We start from the raw sequence: 20,001 nt of genomic DNA, 5'->3' as shown, positions 1-20,001 counted from the left end.
CGTAGGACAGTTTGGATTTACTCATGCACACTCTAAAATCTGCTGCTCCACTTGAACTTTTTAAACCACTAAACCTCTTCATTTTTCTGGGAGTTAAATTCAACATGTAAAATATGTGGTCCAAATGCCTCTGGACCCCCAAGAAATAGTGAGTTACCATGGCGATCTTGAATAACCGACGTGCACAACAATGTTCTGATGGACAGCACACTCTGGGAGGCCAGTGCAGATGCTATTTTCTTACAAAACACAAAGGCTAAAAAGGAAAAAAGGCAATACAAAAGATGAATCATTGAAAATATCAAACATCATTTGGAGGCATACTGCTAGTATGTTTTGAAACTCAATAGCTCAGTACAGTATAAAATGACTGATCTATTTATAGATAGTCCATGTCTGAAAACCTCTCCAGGAGGCATCCTAACCAGACTGCTGAGCCAGCTCATATGGCTCTTCTCAATGTACACAATATTGAAGAACAGCGACTGCATTCAGATTCCCTCCTGGATGCCGAATCTTCTCATCCTATGTGTAAGGAAGAGCTATTTTTTTTTTTGGCTTGTGATTTTTTCATACGAGCATTCATTTGGATTATTCCGTGTTTGAATTTAGTACAGTACATTGTTCCAGTCCCATGAAACATGTTTATGTCACATTTTTTACTCTTTCATAAAGGCACAAATGATTGCTATTGGCTATTGACTACTACTCGATGAGTCCATTTTACTAGTCTGCATTGATGTGTAGACTAATCTCTCACCACGTTTTATGCATCATGTCTTCCAACTGACCAATTTTTTCGACCTTGGCAACTGCTACCGTCTCTAGTGAATGATGATCCGCCAGACTATAATGCTTTGTGGAGCAGGAAAATGGGATTGGTGGCTATGCACAAAAGGAACGAGCACAAATTGAATCTCCATCTTCGTCACCAAAATGTTATGTCCCGTAATAGTAGAGAGGTTTTGCGACTTTTGACTTCAATTCATGATGCAAATTTCCCCTTTGAACTGGAATTACCTTCGGGTCATCCAAATAAATATATACTAAGTGAGATCACGCGTACCTAAAATGCACTTTTTTTTAAAAATGGCCGCCCAGACTACCTTAGCGGTCTATATCTTTGCTTCTCTTATCGTGAAAATGACAAATTTGGTGTCAAATAGTAGATATTTGGGGGTCAAAAGTGAAGTGAGTTTCAAGTGAAAAAAAACAACATTTATTACAACATTTTAGCAAATTAAACTTTTTTTTTTAATGCATGCCAAAGACCCTTCCGCTTATCATCACTTAGCATCAGCTATAGTTAGGAAGCCTGGACTTTCCTGACCCCAGTAACTTCCTGCTCTTCTGGGCAGATCCCAAGGCATTCCCTGGCAAACCAGGAGACAGTCTTTCCAGTGTATCTTGGGTGGTCCCTGTGGCCTCCTCCCAGTAGAACATGTCTGAAAGCCTCCCCAGGAGGCATCCTAACCAGACTGCTGAGCCAGCTCATATGGCTCTTCTCAATGTACACAATATTGAAGAACAGCAACTGCATTCAGATTCCCTCCTGGATGCCAAAGCTTCTCATCCTATGTGTAAGGAAGAGACCAGACACCCTGCGGAGGAAATTGATTAAGGCCACTCGAATCATTGATCTTGTTCTTTCAGTCATAACCCACAGCTCGTGACAATAGGTCAGGGGAGGACCATAGGTCGACTACCAATTTGGTAGCTTCATCGTTTGGCTCAGCACTTTCTTCACCAGTCCAACACAGTGTCCATTGCATCGATCTGCCTGTTCATCCCTCGTTTCATTCTTCCCATATTATTCGAAGAAACCTGAGCTCCTCCACTCAGGGAAGGGTCCGAGCCCAAACTTGGAGACAAAAGGCAACTTTGGTGTCCAAATCTGACGTGAAACAAATCTGACGTGAAACAAATCTGACTAGGCAATACAGACCAAACTCTCTCCACAAGAGCCCACGGGGGACATAGTAGAGCACATTCTTTAAAATTCACAAAGCACATGTGGACACGTTAGGCAAACTCCTATACACCCTCGACGACCCTGCAGAGGGTGTAGAGCTGGTCCACTGTTCCACACATAACATTAAAACAACACTGCTCCTCCCAAATCTGAGACTTGATATACGAATGGATCCTCCCCTTCAGACCCCCGGAAGAGACATTACCAGGGAGGCCGAGGAGTATGATCCCCCTGTAGTTGGAACATACTCTAGAGACCTAGCCCTTCCAGAGGCGCAGGCATCCACACATTGTTGCAGAGGAATGTCAACCAGGACATCCCACCAACATCCAGAACCTTTAGAAAACTCCAAGCAGATCGCATTCATCAATTGGGCCTTGCCACGGACGACATTTTGTAATTATCTGGTTGACTTCAACCCCAGAGATATGAGGGCCCGCATCAGAGTCTCCAGACTCCAGATGCATTATCTATCAGTGTGTCTACATCGTACGATGACTTTCCAAAGAGCTTCACACACACACACACACACACACACACACACACACACACATACGTGTTTTGGTGCATTTTCAGGACGTCCGTTTGTTCACCCGACATATGGGTACATGCCTTTCCCGTGGTCCTACAGGCTCCAAAAAAATATGGTAACCATGAAAAAAAATCAGGAAGACAGCCATCTACTCAGATTTTGGCTAGGACGTAATTTTTTTTTGATTTATGACAAAACTACTACATATGAGGACATTGACAGGTTTTTGTGTATTATGGAGACAGTCACCTCAAACACACTACCATTTCATGTTTTTGTGAATTTTGAGCCCCCTGGATACACATCATTTTCAAGTATATATGACTTATGAAGACCAGCTAAGAGTAAAGTGTGTATTTTTAAATTGACTCATGTTACATACCAACAGTAGATGTTAGGCACATGTGTCCAATTGTCATGCTCGGGCATGGGGAGAACTCTACAAAGGAAGGATGCCCAGATTCAAACATTCAAATATCAATTGCTGAACTGTGAGGCGAATGTGCCAAACAGTCGTTATACCCGTCATCCCTCAAATATTCACATTAATAATACAAGATAGTAAAATAAGCTGTGAAGAAGAAGAGACGGTTAAATATGTGGTCAGTCCACTTTCTTATTTTTTAATTGCTGACAATATGAAATTATGAACACAGAAAACATGCCACCTCCTCTCCATGACACAGAGCACTGCAATAGATGAGGGTTGTTTGAACTGAAGAAGATTATGTCAAAATGTGAATACTGCGATGAAGAATTTTTAATGAATCTGGCCATATATTGTGCCATGTGTGTAGCAACTTCTTTAGCTACCGTTAGACAAAAGCAACTTTTCAAAAAGTATTGAAATTCTTGAAATAGGATGAATTCAAATGTTTTAGGGTTTTTCCGAAATATCACCTCAAACCTAATAAGCCTATCTTTTGTGAGAAGTTTGTATATCGTACGTACGTTTATATACAGCAGGAGTGTCCAAGGTCGGTCCTCAAGGGCCGCTGTCTTTTTGTTTTCCAGCTCTCCCAGGATGTTCTAATGCTGCATCAGAGCTGACTGATGAACTGATCATCTGAAACAGGTGTGATGCAGCCGGGAGAGCTGGAAAACAGGCACGACAGTGGCCCTCCAGGCCCAGATCGGGACATGCCTGATATACAGTATAATTTACATGTTCATACATCTTCAAGGATTTTCCAAATTGCTCTTGAAGATCATGAAACAACAAACGTGAAACACAGTATCCAACAACAAATATGAAATCCATAATTGACCATCCCACCCTAAATGCACCATTGCTATTGCTTTAGTTAACTTGAACTGTAATGTACCCAGACGTGCTCGCATTTCAATGGACTAGCCATTCATTTCCCTTTTTAATGCAGTTATATCCTGTTGTGGATGTAGTTTTTGATGGACACCCAGCCTCTGTCGTTCAGAGCTGCTGGCTCTGCGTGGAGACAGGACTCACAGCTCGTTTTACCTGAAACTTTATGGCTTGTTATGAAATCAAACATATGTCGCTCAACAGCCTTCACTTCATAATCTGTCCACGTGCGTCTCTTATTCCCACCTGTAAAAGAAGGCATTATTTATTAAAAATGGAAAAATAAAATAATCAAAATAAGATATTCCAGGAAATAATGAGAATTTTGAAAATTTGAGAATTTTGAGAATTTATCTCTCATTCCATTCATGGTCTCCAGAGGGTTCAGTCAGGTCACTTGGTGTCTGCAACATAACATTACGGTGTCAAAATATTCAGCATTCTTCATTTTGACCAGTTAAGAAATGAATAAATATTAATTATCATTGAACATTGCTCATGGGAGAGTTTGGGATGAATATACCACACTATAGAAAGTTAACACTGTTCAGTTCTGTGGAACAGCAATATGGGGACATTCGAACACAGGCTCTCCAGAGTTAGGTTAAGACAAAAGTCATGTCACCTGAAACACACTCAGGTTTTTCAGGTCTGAAGAAATATGAGGACATGACGACTGAAATTATGGAGAGTCTATGTTTCTGACTTATAACATCTCCTGTGTTTGTCAAAGAAAGCTGAAAACTCAAACCTAGTATATCATGATAAGAAGTAGTAACCTGTTGTAAGAATGAAGTGGATCTCTCACTCCATTCATGGTCTCCAGAGGGTTCAGTCAGGTCACTTGGTGTCTGCAACATAACATTACGGTGTCAACATATTCAGCATTCTTCATTCTGACCAGTTAAGAAATGAATAAATATTAATTATCAATGAACATTGCTCACGGGAGAGTTTGGGATGAATATACCACACTATAGAAAGTTAACACTGTTCAGTTCTGTGGAACAGCAATATGGGGACATTCGAACACAGGCTCTCCAGAGTTAGGTTAAGACAAAAGTCATGTCACCTGAAACACACTCAGGTTTTTCAGGTCTGAAGAAATATGAGGACATGACGACTGAAATCATGGAGAGTCTATGTTTCTGACTTATAACTTCTCCCGTGTTTGTCAAAGAAAGCTGAAAACTCAAACCTAGTATATCATGATAAGAAGTAGTAACCTGTTGTAAGAATGAAGTGGATCTCTCACTCCATTCATGGTCTCCAGAGGGTTCAGTCAGGTCACTTGGTGTCTGCAACATAACATTACGGTGTCAAAATATTCAGCATTCTTCATTCTGACCAGTTAAGAAATGAATAAACATTAATTATCATTGAACATTGCTCACGGGAGAGTTTGGGATGAATATACCACACTATAGAAAGTTAACACTGTTCAGTTCTGTGGAACAGCAATATGGGGACATTCGAACACAGGCTCTCCAGAGTTAGGTTAAGACAAAAGTCATGTCACCTGAAACACACTCAGGTTTTTCTGGTCTGAAGAAATATGAGGACATGACGACTGAAATTATGGAGAGTCTATGTTTCTGACTTATAACATCTCCTGTGTTTGTCAAAGAAAGCTGAAAACTCAAACCTAGTATATCATGATAAGAAGTAGTAACCTGTTGTAAGAATGAAGTGGATCTCTCACTCCATTCATGGTCTCCAGAGGGTTCAGTCAGGTCACTTGGTGTCTGCAACATAACATTACGGTGTCAACATATTCAGCATTCTTCATTCTGACCAGTTAAGAAATGAATAAATATTAATTATCATTGAACATTGCTCACGGGAGAGTTTGGGATGAATATACCACACTATAGAAAGTTAACACTGTTCAGTTCTGTGGAACAGCAATATGGGGACATTCGAACACAGGCTCTCCAGAGTTAGGTTAAGACAAAAGTCATGTCACCTGAAACACACTCAGGTTTTTCAGGTCTGAAGAAATATGAGGACATGACGACTGAAATCATGGAGAGTCTATGTTTCTGACTTATAACTTCTCCCGTGTTTGTCAAAGAAAGCTGAAAACTCAAACCTAGTATATCATGATAAGAAGTAGTAACCTGTTGTAAGAATGAAGTGGATCTCTCACTCCATTCATGGTCTCCAGAGGGTTCAGTCAGGTCACTTGGTGTCTGCAACATAACATTACGGTGTCAAAATATTCAGCATTCTTCATTCTGACCAGTTAAGAAATGAATAAACATTAATTATCATTGAACATTGCTCACGGGAGAGTTTGGGATGAATATACCACACTATAGAAAGTTAACACTGTTCAGTTCTGTGGAACAGCAATATGGGGACATTCGAACACAGGCTCTCCAGAGTTAGGTTAAGACAAAAGTCATGTCACCTGAAACACACTCAGGTTTTTCAGGTCTGAAGAAATATGAGGACATGACGACTGAAATCATGGAGAGTCCATGTTTCTGATTTATAACTTCTCCTGTGTTTGTCAAAGAAAGCTGAAAACTCAAACCTAGTATATAATGATAAGACGTAGTAACCTGTTGTAAGGAAGAAGTGGATCTTCCACTCCTTTCTTGATCTTCAAAAGGTTTCATCAGGATCGGAACACTTGGTGTCTGCAACATAGCAACAGTGCAGTGTCAGAAATATTCAAATTTATTCATCCTGATTAGTTAATAAATGAATAAACATTGTTATTCATTGAACATCGCTCACAGGAGGGTTTGGGATTAATATAAGACACTATAGAAAGTTAACACTGTTCAGCTCTGTGTAACAGCAATATGGGGACATTCGAACACAGGCTCTCCAGAGTTAAGTCCAGACAAAAATCATATCACCTGAAACACACTCCGGTTTTTCAGGTCTAAAGAAATATGAGGACATGACGACTGAAATCATGGAGAGTCCATGTTTCTGATTTATAACTTCTTCTGTGTTTGTCAAAGAAAGGTGAAAACTCAAACCTAGTATATCATGACAAGAAGTAGTAACCTGTTGTAAGGATGAAGTGTATCTATCATTCCATTCATGGTCTCCAGAGGGTTCAGTCAGGTCACTTGGTGTCTGCAACATAACATTACGGTGTCAAAATATTCAGCATTCTTCATTTTGACCAGTTAAGAAATGAATAAATATTAATTATCATTGAACATTGCTCACGGGAGAGTTTGGGATGAATATACCACACTATAGAAAGTTAACACTGTTCAGTTCTGTGGAACAGCAATATGGGGACATTCAAACACAGGCTCTCCAGAGTTAGGTTAAGACAAAAGTCATGTCACCTGAAACACACTCAGGTTTTTCAGGTCTGAAGAAATATGAGGACATGACGACTGAAATTATGGAGAGTCTATGTTTCTGACTTATAACATCTCCTGTGTTTGTCAAAGAAAGCTGAAAACTCAAACCTAGTATATCATGATAAGAAGTAGTAACCTGTTGTAAGAATGAAGTGGATCTCTCACTCCATTCATGGTCTCCAGAGGGTTCAGTCAGGTCACTTGGTGTCTGCAACATAACATTACGGTGTCAACATATTCAGCATTCTTCATTCTGACCAGTTAAGAAATGAATAAATATTAATTATCATTGAACATTGCTCACGGGAGAGTTTGGGATGAATATACCACACTATAGAAAGTTAACACTGTTCAGTTCTGTGGAACAGCAATATGGGGACATTCGAACACAGGCTCTCCAGAGTTAGGTTAAGACAAAAGTCATGTCACCTGAAACACACTCAGGTTTTTCAGGTCTGAAGAAATATGAGGACATGACGACTGAAATCATGGAGAGTCTATGTTTCTGACTTATAACTTCTCCCGTGTTTGTCAAAGAAAGCTGAAAACTCAAACCTAGTATATCATGATAAGAAGTAGTAACCTGTTGTAAGAATGAAGTGGATCTCTCACTCCATTCATGGTCTCCAGAGGGTTCAGTCAGGTCACTTGGTGTCTGCAACATAACATTACGGTGTCAAAATATTCAGCATTCTTCATTCTGACCAGTTAAGAAATGAATAAACATTAATTATCATTGAACATTGCTCACGGGAGAGTTTGGGATGAATATACCACACTATAGAAAGTTAACACTGTTCAGTTCTGTGGAACAGCAATATGGGGACATTCGAACACAGGCTCTCCAGAGTTAGGTTAAGACAAAAGTCATGTCACCTGAAACACACTCAGGTTTTTCAGGTCTGAAGAAATATGAGGACATGACGACTGAAATCATGGAGAGTCTATGTTTCTGATTTATAACTTCTTCTGTGTTTGTCAAAGAAAGGTGAAAACTCAAACCTAGTATATCATGATAAGAAGTATTAACCTGTTGTAAGAATGAAGTGGATATCTCACTCCATTCATGGTCTCCAGAGGGTTCAGTCAGGTCACTTGGTGTCTGCAACATAACATTACGGTGTCAAAATATTCAGCATTCTTCATTCTGACCAGTTAAGAAATGAATAAATATTAATTATCATTGAACATTGCTCACGGGAGAGTTTGGGATGAATATACCACACTATAGAAAGTTAACACTGTTCAGTTCTGTGGAACAGCAATATGGGGACATTCGAACACAGGCTCTCCAGAGTTAGGTTAAGACAAAAGTCATGTCACCTGAAACACACTCAGGTTTTTCTGGTCTGAAGAAATATGAGGACATGACGACTGAAATTATGGAGAGTCTATGTTTCTGACTTATAACATCTCCTGTGTTTGTCAAAGAAAGCTGAAAACTCAAACCTAGTATATCATGATAAGAAGTAGTAACCTGTTGTAAGGATGAAGTGGATCTCTCACTCCCTTCTTGGTCTCCAGAAGGTTCAGTCAAGATCCCGTCACTTGGTGTCTGCAACATAACACCATTACGGTGCCATTACGGGACATTCGAACACAGGCTCTCCAGTGTTAGGTCCAGACAAAAGTCATTTCACCTGATCACACTCAGGTTTTTCAGCAACATTACAGTATCAGAAATATTCTAAAAAGTATTCTACAGTAACTGGGAAGTATGAGGGCATGACTGAAATCATGAAAATCAACATTATAGCAACCATAGAGTGTCAGAAATATGTCGTAGTTACATGACTTTTGAATAAATTAAACTTCATACACAGCACAAGCCGGCTCTTTATGGTAGTTACCACTGTACAGCTCTTATAGCTAACAATTTCAGGACAACAGACATGACTGAGTTCAAATAATAAAGACAACACCCGAAACATACTCTTTCAGACTAAAACAATGTAATGACTGAAAAATAATTCCGGTGACCATTCGTTGTTTTCAACTAAGTAGAGACTTTTGATGGGCAGTACAAATTGCTGATAAAAATGTGGATTTGTCAAACAGCTACCACAGCCTTCTTCAATCAGGTGAAATAAGCATTATGAAGGAAGTTTAAAGGCATCTAATTTTCCTCGACTATTACGGATGGTATGCGTTTTTATGAATTGTGATATTTGGTGAAGCACAATATTTTAACAGAAGCCGAATAATTTCTATTTCTATTTTTTCATTCCAAGATATTCCTAGTTCTACATGGCAATACAATATTCTCAATAATTGAATGATAATGGCTGCTAAACATTTTCTTCAAAAGTACTTCAATTATTTTTGCTCCAATATGATCAATGGCATAAAAAATATGCTGTTTATTGTGACATTTTTGGGGTAAATACAATGTACGAATAAAATCTGTCACTGTGACAGGCTTTGGTTGCAGCTCTTGTCATGTGCTTGCGGTAGCCATAAGAATTAGATAGCAGGTAGATTGATAGCATACCTTTATAATCATTGATCCACTGGGCTTTCAAACAAGGCTTGTTGACTCCAGATAAAAGGAGCAGCCTCAGATTCAGGGCTCAGTCTGGTTCTTCTTTGTGACATTATCACCACCAGTAAACATCTACAATGGAAAGTGAGAAGAAGTCACCCAGACAAGCAAGCACAATATTATGGCAGCACTTATTTTGGCTCAAAAAGTACTGAGCCAAAGGAATATTATTTTCTTCCTCAAAAATACAAAAATTCATTTCATCAAACATTTGCTGGTCAGACTAATAGATTCGGGCAAACCATTTGTCAGGCAGATAATGTAAAATTAAAATAGAGTAACACAATATTGTCTTGACCAAATGTACCAACAAAGCTGAATTCTGCTATAATTTCATTGCAAACGTTTGTTTGTTTTTTTCATTGAAACGGTGTACAATTGAATCAGCACAAGAATAAACAGTGTAAATACACCGGGCTTAGCGTAAATGCTAGAAGTGCCTGGCCCACTTTCATTAGGCTACCTGTACTAACCAATTTAAATTAACTGCAATCGAATAAAACAAATACTGCACTGAAATAAACATATGGTACCAAAACCAAGTTCCACAGACTGTGTTGTTAAAGATTTAGAAAAGTTTTCCAGAACCTTGCCTGCAGGACATGTCCACATTACTTTTACTGGAAGCTTATTAGCATGCTAACGATCGAGCTAGCTAGCTAGCTAGCTGTCTTATTGAATGATATTACCTTTGGTGGGCACTGTTAAACACGGTTATATTGAACAACTTCTATGTTACGGTAAGATAAACGAAAAGGAATTGCTTACCCGATGGTCATCCACGCGTGGTCGTGTTTGAGAGTAGGATTGTCTGGCTGCTTCACATGTTGGATTTTGTGTGACTGCTAATTGATGTGACTTATCAGGACGAGGGCGGGGAAAATGTGTGAGTCAGTCCGAAAAAGATGACATTTGAGGTCCTGCACAATGACGTCACTGAAAGTGTGTTAAAAGTGTGTTAAGTACCGAAGTTGGCCACTAGTTTTCCAAATGAAAAGTGAGTCGAAAGTTAAACACACTTAAACACACAATTTCTGAAAATTGTGCTCTTTCAGGACATCACTTATTTTTGGTGTGGGAGTATCCTCGTGAGCTCTAGAGTAGTGTAGACTGCGTGGAAATATGAGGACGCGAAAAATGTCCTCATTTTTCCACAGGTCCTCATTGTGAAGGTGTGTTATCATAAAATTGTCCTGAGATGTCATGAATACAAACGCACACACACACACACACACACACACACACACACACACACACACACACACACGTGTTTTGGTGCATTTTCAGGACGTCCGTTTGTTCACCCGACATATGGGTACATGCCTTTCCCGTGGTCCTACAGGCTCCAAAAAAATATGGTAACCATGAAAAAAAATCAGGAAGACAGCCATCTACTCAGATTTTGGCTAGGACGTAATTTTTTTTTGATTTATGACAAAACTACTACATATGAGGACATTGGACAAAAAAAAAGGACAAAATCCGACTTCAACGGACAGTTAGGACGGCAGAAAAAATCGTTGGCATCGCCCTACCCACTCTTGAGGACTTGCACACTGCAAGAATCAAGACAAGGGCACGGAAAATCCTCCTGGATCCCCCGCACCCTGCCCACCACATTTTTCAGCCACTCCCCTCAGGCAGACGCTACAGATCTATGCGTACCAAATCCAGTAGACACTTAAACAGCTTCTTCCCTCTAGCCATTAACTCCTTAAACAGTCACTGACATAGTCACTCTTCTTGCACCACAAAATGGTATTACAAAACTACTGGTTACTCTAAAATGGTTCAATGATTTTGTTGTTTACGATGATACTAGTGCAGCGTGTTATACCGGAGACAAATTCCTTGTGTGTTCTACATACTTGGCCAATAAAGATGATTCTGATTCTGATTCTGATTCTGATTGACAGGTTTTTGTGTATTATGGAGACAGTCACCTCAAACACACTACCATTTCATGTTTTTGTGAATTTTGAGCCCCCTGGATACACATCATTTTCAAGTATATATGACTTATGAAGACCAGCTAAGAGTAAAGTGTGTATTTTTAAATTGACTCATGTTACATACCAACAGTATATGTTAGGCACATGTGTCCAATTGTCATGCTCAGGCATGGGGAGAACTCTACAAAGGAAGGATGCCCAGATTCAAACATTCAAATATCAATTGCTGAACTGTGAGGCGAATGTGCCAAACAGTCGTTATACCCGTCATCCCTCAAATATTCACATTAATAATACAAGATAGTAAAATAAGCTGTGAAGAAGAAGAGACGGTTAAATATGTGGTCAGTCCACTTTCTTATTTTTTAATTGCTGACAATATGAAATTATGAACACAGAAAACATGCCACCTCCTCTCCATGACACAAAGCACTGCAATAGATGAGGGTTGTTTGAACTGAAGAAGATTATGTCAAAATGTGAATACTGCGATGAAGAATTTTTAATGAATCTGGCCATATATTGTGCCATGTGTGTAGCAACTTCTTTAGCTACCGTTAGACAAAAGCAACTTTTCAAAAAGTATTGAAATTCTTGAAATAGGATGAATTCAAATGTTTTAGGGTTTTTCCAAAATATCACCTCAAACCTAATAAGCCTATCTTTTGTGAGAAGTTTGTATATCGTACGTACGTTTATATACAGCAGGAGTGTCCAAGGTCGGTCCTCAAGGGCCGCTGTCTTTTTGTTTTCCAGCTCTCCCAGGATGTTCTAATGCTGCATCAGAGCTGACTGATGAACTGATCATCTGAAACAGGTGTGATGCAGCCGGGAGAGCTGGAAAACAGGCACGACAGTGGCTCTCCAGGCCCAGATCGGAACATGCCTGATATACAGTATAATTTACATGTTCATACATCTTCAAGGATTTTCCAAATTGCTCTTGAAGATCATGAAACAACAAACGTGAAACACAGTATCCAACAACAAATATGAAATCCATAATTGACCATCCCACCCTAAATGCACCATTGCTATTGCTTTAGTTAACTTGAACTGAAATGTACCCAGACGTGCTCGCATTTCAATGGACTAGCCATTCATTTCCCTTTTTAATGCAGTTATATCCTGTTGTGGATGTAGTTTTTGATGGACACCCAGTCTCTGTCGTTCAGAGCTGCTGGCTCTGCGTGGAGACAGGACTCACAGCTCGTTTTACCTGAAACGTTATGGCTTGTTATGAAATCAAACATATGTCGCTCAACAGCCTTCACTTCATAATCTGTCCACGTGCGTCTCTTATTCCCACCTGTAAAAGAAGGCATTATTTATTAAAAATGGAAAAATAAAATAATCAAAATAAGATATTCCAGGAAATAATGAGAATTTTGAAAATTTGAGAATTTTGAGAATTTATCTCTCATTCCATTCATGGTCTCCAGAGGGTTCAGTCAGGTCACTTGGTGTCTGGAACATAACATTACGGTGTCAAAATATTCAGCATTCTTCATTTTGACCAGTTAAGAAATGAATAAACATTAATTATCATTGAACATTGCTGACGGGAGAGTTTGGGATGAATATACCACACTATAGAAAGTTAACACTGTTCAGTTCTGTGGTACAGCAATATGGGGACATTCGAACGCAGGCTCACCAGATGTTAGGTTAAGGCAAAAGTCATGTCACCTGAAACACACTCGGGTTTTTCAGGTCTGAAGAAATATGAGGACATGACGACTGAAATCATGGAGAGTCCATGTTTCTGATTTATAACTTCTCCTGTGTTTGTCAAAGAAAGCTGAAAACTCAAACCTAGTATATAATGATAAGACGTAGTAACCTGTTGTAAGGAAGAAGTGGATCTTCCACTCCTTTCTTGATCTTCAAAAGGTTTCATCAGGATCGGAACACTTGGTGTCTGCAACATAGCAACAGTGCAGTGTCAGAAATATTCAAATTTATTCATCCTGATTAGTTAATAAATGAATAAACATTGTTATTCATTGAACATCGCTCACAGGAGGGTTTGGGATTAATATAAGACACTATAGAAAGTTAACACTGTTCAGCTCTGTGTAACAGCAATATGGGGACATTCGAACACAGGCTCTCCAGAGTTAGGTTAAGACAAAAGTCATGTCACCTGAAACACACTCAGGTTTTTCAGGTCTGAAGAAATATGAGGACATGACGACTGAAATTATGGAAAGTCTATGTTTCTGACTTATAACTTCTCCTGTGTTTGTCAAAGAAAGCTGAAAACTCAAACCTAGTATATCATGATAAGAAGTAGTAACCTGTTGTAAGAATGAAGTGGATCTCTCACTCCATTCATGGTCTCCAGAGGGTTCAGTCAGGTCACTTGGTGTCTGCAACATAACATTACGGTGTCAAAATATTCAGCATTCTTCATTCTGACCAGTTAAGAAATGAATAAATATTAATTATCATTGAACATTGCTCACGGGAGAGTTTGGGATGAATATACCACACTATAGAAAGTTAACACTGTTCAGTTCTGTGGAACAGCAATATGGGGACATTCGAACACAGGCTCTCCAGAGTTAGGTTAAGACAAAAGTCATGTCACCTGAAACACACTCAGGTTTTTCAGGTCTCAAGAAATATGAGGACATGACGACTGAAATCATGGAGAGTCCATGTTTCTGATTTATAACTTCTCCTGTGTTTGTCAAAGAAAGCTGAAAACTCAAACCTAGTATATCATGATAAGAAGTAGTAACCTGTTGTAAGGATGAAGTGGATCTCTCACTCCATTCTTGTTCTCCAGAGGGTTCAGTCAGGTCACTTGGTGTCTGCAACATAACATTACGGTGTCAAAATACTCAGCATTTTTCATTTTGACCAGTTAAGAAATGAATAAACATTAATTATCATTGAACATTGCTCACGGGAGAGTTTGGGATGAATATACCACACTATAGAAAGTTAACACTGTTCAGTTCTGTGGAACAGCAATATGGGGACATTCGAACACAGGCTCTCCAGAGTTAGGTTAAGACAAAAGTCATGTCACCTGAAACACACTCAGGTTTTTCAGGTCTGAAGAAATCTGAGGACATGACGACTGAAATTATGGAGAGTCTATGTTTCTGACTTATAACTTCTCCTGTGTTTGTCAAAGAAAGCTGAAAACTCAAACCTAGTATATCATGATAAGAAGTAGTAACCTGTTGTAAGGATGAAGTGGATCTCTCACTCCATTCTTGTTCTCCAGAGGGTTCAGTCAGGTCACTTGGTGTCTGCAACATAACATTACGGTGTCAAAATACTCAGCATTTTTCATTTTGACCAGTTAAGAAATGAATAAACATTAATTATCATTGAACATTGCTCACGGGAGAGTTTGGGATGAATATACCACACTATAGAAAGTTAACACTGTTCAGTTCTGTGGAACAGCAATATGGGGACATTCGAACACAGGCTCTCCAGAGTTAGGTTAAGACAAAAGTCATGTCACCTGAAACACACTCAGGTTTTTCAGGTCTCAAGAAATATGAGGACATGACGACTGAAATCATGGAGAGTCCATGTTTCTGATTTAGAACTTCTCCTGTGTTTGTCAAAGAAAGCTGAAAACTCAAACCTAGTATATAATGATAAGACGTAGTAACCTGTTGTAAGGAAGAAGTGGATCTTCCACTCCTTTCTTGATCTTCAAAAGGTTTCATCAGGATCGGAACACTTGGTGTCTGCAACATAGCAACAGTGCAGTGTCAGAAATATTCAAATTTATTCATCCTGATTAGTTAATAAATGAATAAACATTGTTATTCATTGAATATCGCTCACAGGAGGGTTTGGGATTAATATAAGACACTATAGAAAGTTAACACTGTTCAGCTCTGTGTAACAGCAATATGGGGACATTCGAACACAGGCTCTCCAGAGTTAAGTCCAGACAAAATTCATATCACCTGAAACACACCTCGGTTTTTCAGGTCTAAAGAAATATGAGGACATGACGACTGAAATCATGGAGAGTCCATGTTTCTGACTTATAACTTCTCCTGTGTTTGTCAAAGAAAGCTGAAAACTCAAACCTAGTATATCATGATAAGAAGTAGTAACCTGTTGTAAGAATGAAGTGGATCTCTCACTCCATTCATGGTCTGCAGAGGGTTCAGTCAGGTCACTTGGTGTCTGCAACATAACATCACGGTGTCAAAATATTCAGCATTCTTCATTCTGACCAGTTAAGAAATGAATAAATATTAATTATCATTGAACATTGCTCATGGGAGAGTTTGGGATGAATATACCACACTATAGAAAGTTAACACTGTTCAGTTCTGTGGAACAGCAATATGGGGACATTCGAACACAGGCTCTCCAGAGTTAGGTTAAGACAAAAGTCATGTCACCTGAAACACACTCAGGTTTTTCAGGTCTCAAGAAATATGAGGACATGACGAGTGAAATCATGGAGAGTCCATGTTTCTGATTTATAACTTCTCCTGTGTTTGTCAAAGAAAGCTGAAAACTCAAACCTAGTATATCATGATAAGAAGTAGTAACCTGTTGTAAGGATGAAGTGGATCTCTCACTCCATTCTTGTTCTCCAGAGGGTTCAGTCAGGTCACTTGGTGTCTGCAACATAACATCACGGTGTCAAAATATTCAGCATTCTTCATTCTGACCAGTTAAGAAATGAATAAATATTAATTATCATTGAACATTGCTCACGGGAGAGTTTGGGATGAATATACCACACTATAGAAAGTTAACACTGTTCAGTTCTGTGGTACAGCAATATGGGGACATTCGAACACAGGCTCTCCAGATGTTAGGTTAAGGCAAAAGTCATGTCACCTGAAACACACTCGGGTTTTTCAGGTCTAAAGAAATATGAGGACATGACGACTGAAATCATGGAGAGTCCATGTTTCTGATTTATAACTTCTCCTGTGTTTGTCAAAGAATATTGAAAATTCAAACCTAGTATATCATGATAAGAAGTAGTAACCTGTTGTAAGGATGAAGTGGATCTCTCACTCCATTCTTGGTTTCCAGAGGGTTCAGTCAGGAACCTGTCACTTGATGTCTGCAACATAACAACATTACGGTGTCAAAAGTTTCAGCATTCTTCATTCTGACCAGTTAAGAAATGAATACATATTAATTATCATTGAACATTGCTCACAGGAGAGTTTGGGAATAATGTACCACACTATAGAAAGTTAACACTGTTCTTCTCTGTGGAACAGCAATATGGGGACATTTAGACACAGCCTCTCCAGAGTTAGGTTAAGACAAAAGTCATGACACCTGAAACACACTCAGGTTTTTCAGGTCTAAAGAAATATGAGGACATGACGACTGAAATCATGGAGAGTCCATGTTTCTGATTTATAACTTCTCCTGTGTTTGTCAAAGAAAGCTGAAAACTCAAACCTAGTATATCATGACAAGAAGTAACCTGTTAAGAAATGAATAAATATTAATTATCATTGAACATTGCTCACGGGAGAGTTCGGGATGAATATACCACACTATAGAAAGTTAACACTGTTCAGTTCTGTGGTACAGCAATATGGGGACATTCGAACGCAGGCTCACCAGATGTTAGGTTAAGGCAAAAGTCATGTCACCTGAAACACACTCGGGTTTTTCAGGTCTAAAGAAATATGAGGAAATGACGACTGAAATCATGGAGAGTCCATGTTTCTGATTTATAACTTCTCCTGTGTTTGTCAAAGAAAGCTGAAAACTCAAACCTAGTATATCATGATAAGAAGTAGTAACCTGTTGTAAGGATGAAGTGGATCTCTCACTCCCTTCTTGGTCTCCAGAAGGTTCAGTCAAGATCCCGTCACTTGGTGTCTGCAACATAACACCATTACGGTGCCATTACGGGACATTCGAACACAGGCTCTCCAGTGTTAGGTCCAGACAAAAGTCATTTCACCTGATCACACTCGGGTTTTTCAGCAACATTACAGTATCAGAAATATTCTAAAAAGTATTCTACAGTAACTGGGAAGTATGAGGGCATGACTGAAATCATGAAAATCAACATTATAGCAACCATAGAGTGTCAGAAATATGTCGTAGTTACATGACTTTTGAATAAATTAAACTTCATACACAGCACAAGCCGGCTCTTTATGGTAGTTACCACTGTACAGCTCTTATAGCTAACAATTTCAGGACAACAGACATGACTGAGTTCAAATAATAAAGACAACACCCGAAACATACTCTTTCAGACTAAAACAATGTAATGACTGAAAAATAATTCCGGTGACCATTCGTTGTTTTCAACTAAGTAGAGACTTTTGATGGGCAGTACAAATTGCTGATAAAAATGTGGATTTGTCAAACAGCTACCACAGCCTTCTTCAATCAGGTGAAATAAGCATTATGAAGGAAGTTTAAAGGCATCTAATGTTCCTCGACTATTACGGATGTATGCGTTTTTATGAATTGTGATATTTGGTGAAGCACAATATTTTAACAGAAGCCGAATAATTTCTATTTCTATTTTTTCATTCCAAGATATTCCTAGTTCTACATGGCAATACAATATTCTCAATAATTGAATGATAATGGCTGCTAAACATTTTCTTCAAAAGTACTTCAATTATTTTTGCTCCAATATGATCAATGGCATAAAAAATATGCTGTTTATTGTGACAGTTTTGGGGTAAATACAATGTACGAATAAAATCTGTCACTGTGACAGGCTTTGGTTGCAGCTCTTGTCATATGCTTGCGGTAGCCATAAGAATTAGATAGCAGGTAGATTGATAGCATACCTTTATAATCATTGATCCACTGGGCTTTCAAACAAGGCTTGTTGACTCCAGATAAAAGGAGCAGCCTCAGATTCAGGGCTCAGTCTGGTTCTTCTTTGTGACATTATCACCACCAGTAAACATCTACAATGGAAAGTGAGAAGAAGTCAGCCAGACAAGCAGGCACAATATTATGGCAGCACTTATTTTGGCTCAAAAAGTACTGAGCCAAAGGAATATTATTTTCTTCCTCAAAAATACAAAAATTCATTTCATCAAACATTTGCTGGTCAGACTAATAGATTCGGGCAAACCATTTGTCAGGCAGATAACAATGTAAAATTAAAATAGAGTAACACAATATTGTCTTGACCAAATGTACCAACAAAGCTGAATTCTGCTATAATTTCATTGCAAACGTTTGTTTTTTTTTTCATTGAAACGGTGTACAATTGAATCAGCACAAGAATAAACAGTGTAAATACACCGGGCTTAGCGTAAATGCTAGAAGTGCCTGGCCCACTTTCATTAGGCTACCTGTACTAACTAATTTAAATTAACTGCAATCGAATAAAACAAATACTGCACTGAAATAAACATATGGTACCAAAACCAAGTTCCACAGACTGTGTTGTTAAAGATTTAGAAAAGTTTTCCAGAACCTTGCCTGCAGGACATGTCCACATTACTTTTACTGGAAGCTTATTAGCATGCTAACGATCGAGTTAGCTAGCTAGCTAGCTGTCTTATTGAATGATATTACCTTTGGTGGGCACTGTTAAACACGGTTATATTGAACAACTTCTATGTTACGGTAAGATAAATGAAAAGGAATTGCTTACCCGATGGTCATCCACGCGTGGTCGTGTTTGAGAGTAGGATTGTCTGGCTGCTTCACATGTTGGATTTTGTGTGACTGCTAATTGATGTGACTTATCAGGACGAGGGCGGGGAAAATGTGTGAGTCAGTCCGAAAAAGATGACATTTGAGGTCCTGCACAATGACGTCACTGAAAGTGTGTTAGAAGTGTGTTAAGTACCGAAGTTGGCCACTAGTTTTCCAAATGAAAAGTGAGTCGAAAGTTAAACACACTTAAACACACAATTTCTGAAAATTGTGCTCTTTCAGGACATCACTTATTTTTGGTGTGGGAGTATCCTCGTGAGCTCTAGAGTAGTGTAGACTGCGTGGAAATATGAGGACGCGAAAAATGTCCTCATTTTTCCACAGGTCCTCATTGTGAAGGTGTGTTATCATAAAATCGTCCTGAGATGTCATGAATACAAACGCACACACACACACACATACACACACACACACACACACACACACACACACACACATAATCCTATTTCACATACACTTATTTGCCTTATTGCATCTTTTGAACTGGTGGCTACTTGCATCTGTTTTAATCCCTAACAATATGTTATGCAATGGCACACACAAGTTAAGAGGTAGCTCATGAAAGGAACATGTAAAGGGCTCCCACTAATTACAACAAATACATTCAATGTAATGGTGAGTTGTATTTTTAATCCATGACGCAAGTCCATGACGCAAAAAAAGTTTGTGGGCCCAT

General features: G+C 38.9%; 1 protein-coding gene across 6 annotated transcripts; it reads right to left on the bottom strand.

Annotated features, from left to right (window-relative positions):
- Positions 1-3,972: 3,972 nt before the first annotated feature.
- Positions 3,973-19,673, bottom strand: LOC127602557 (cell surface glycoprotein 1-like). 6 transcript variants are annotated; one of them, XM_052068762.1, is made up of 11 exons: positions 19,261-19,673; positions 18,440-18,562; positions 17,427-17,504; positions 15,296-15,373; positions 14,849-14,920; positions 14,402-14,473; positions 8,191-8,262; positions 7,297-7,368; positions 6,850-6,921; positions 6,393-6,470; positions 3,973-4,229 (listed from the first exon to the last, which is right to left on the bottom strand). In XM_052068762.1, exons 2-11 carry the CDS (start codon positions 18,449-18,451, stop codon positions 4,176-4,178), a joined length of 660 nt encoding a protein of 219 aa, XP_051924722.1. In that variant the 5' UTR covers positions 18,452-18,562; positions 19,261-19,673; the 3' UTR covers positions 3,973-4,175. The 6 variants fall into 6 exon arrangements, 1 of the variants encoding a protein (XP_051924722.1); XR_007962823.1 differs by lacking the exons at positions 7,297-7,368; positions 14,402-14,473; positions 14,849-14,920; positions 15,296-15,373; positions 17,427-17,504 and adding an exon at positions 8,638-8,715; XR_007962819.1 differs by lacking the exons at positions 7,297-7,368; positions 14,402-14,473; positions 14,849-14,920; ... (2 more) ...; positions 18,440-18,562; positions 19,261-19,673 and adding an exon at positions 8,638-9,955.
- Positions 19,674-20,001: the final 328 nt, after the last annotated feature.

This window comes from Hippocampus zosterae, chromosome 6 (genome assembly GCF_025434085.1).
Source record: "Hippocampus zosterae strain Florida chromosome 6, ASM2543408v3, whole genome shotgun sequence".
Classification (NCBI taxonomy): Eukaryota; Metazoa; Chordata; class Actinopteri; order Syngnathiformes; family Syngnathidae; genus Hippocampus; species Hippocampus zosterae.
The sequence above is the reverse complement of the archived record's forward strand: the minus strand, read 5'-3'. Positions and strand labels throughout refer to the sequence as shown.

Coding starts and splice junctions, on each gene's coding strand:
- LOC127602557 (XM_052068762.1), bottom strand. Junction 14,921..15,295: donor CCACTTCTTCCTTACAACAG/GTTACTACGTCT, acceptor GTTATGTTGCAG/ACACCAAGTGACCTGACTGA. Junction 6,471..6,849: donor ACACTTCATCCTTACAACAG/GTTACTACTTCT, acceptor GCTATGTTGCAG/ACACCAAGTGTTCCGATCCT.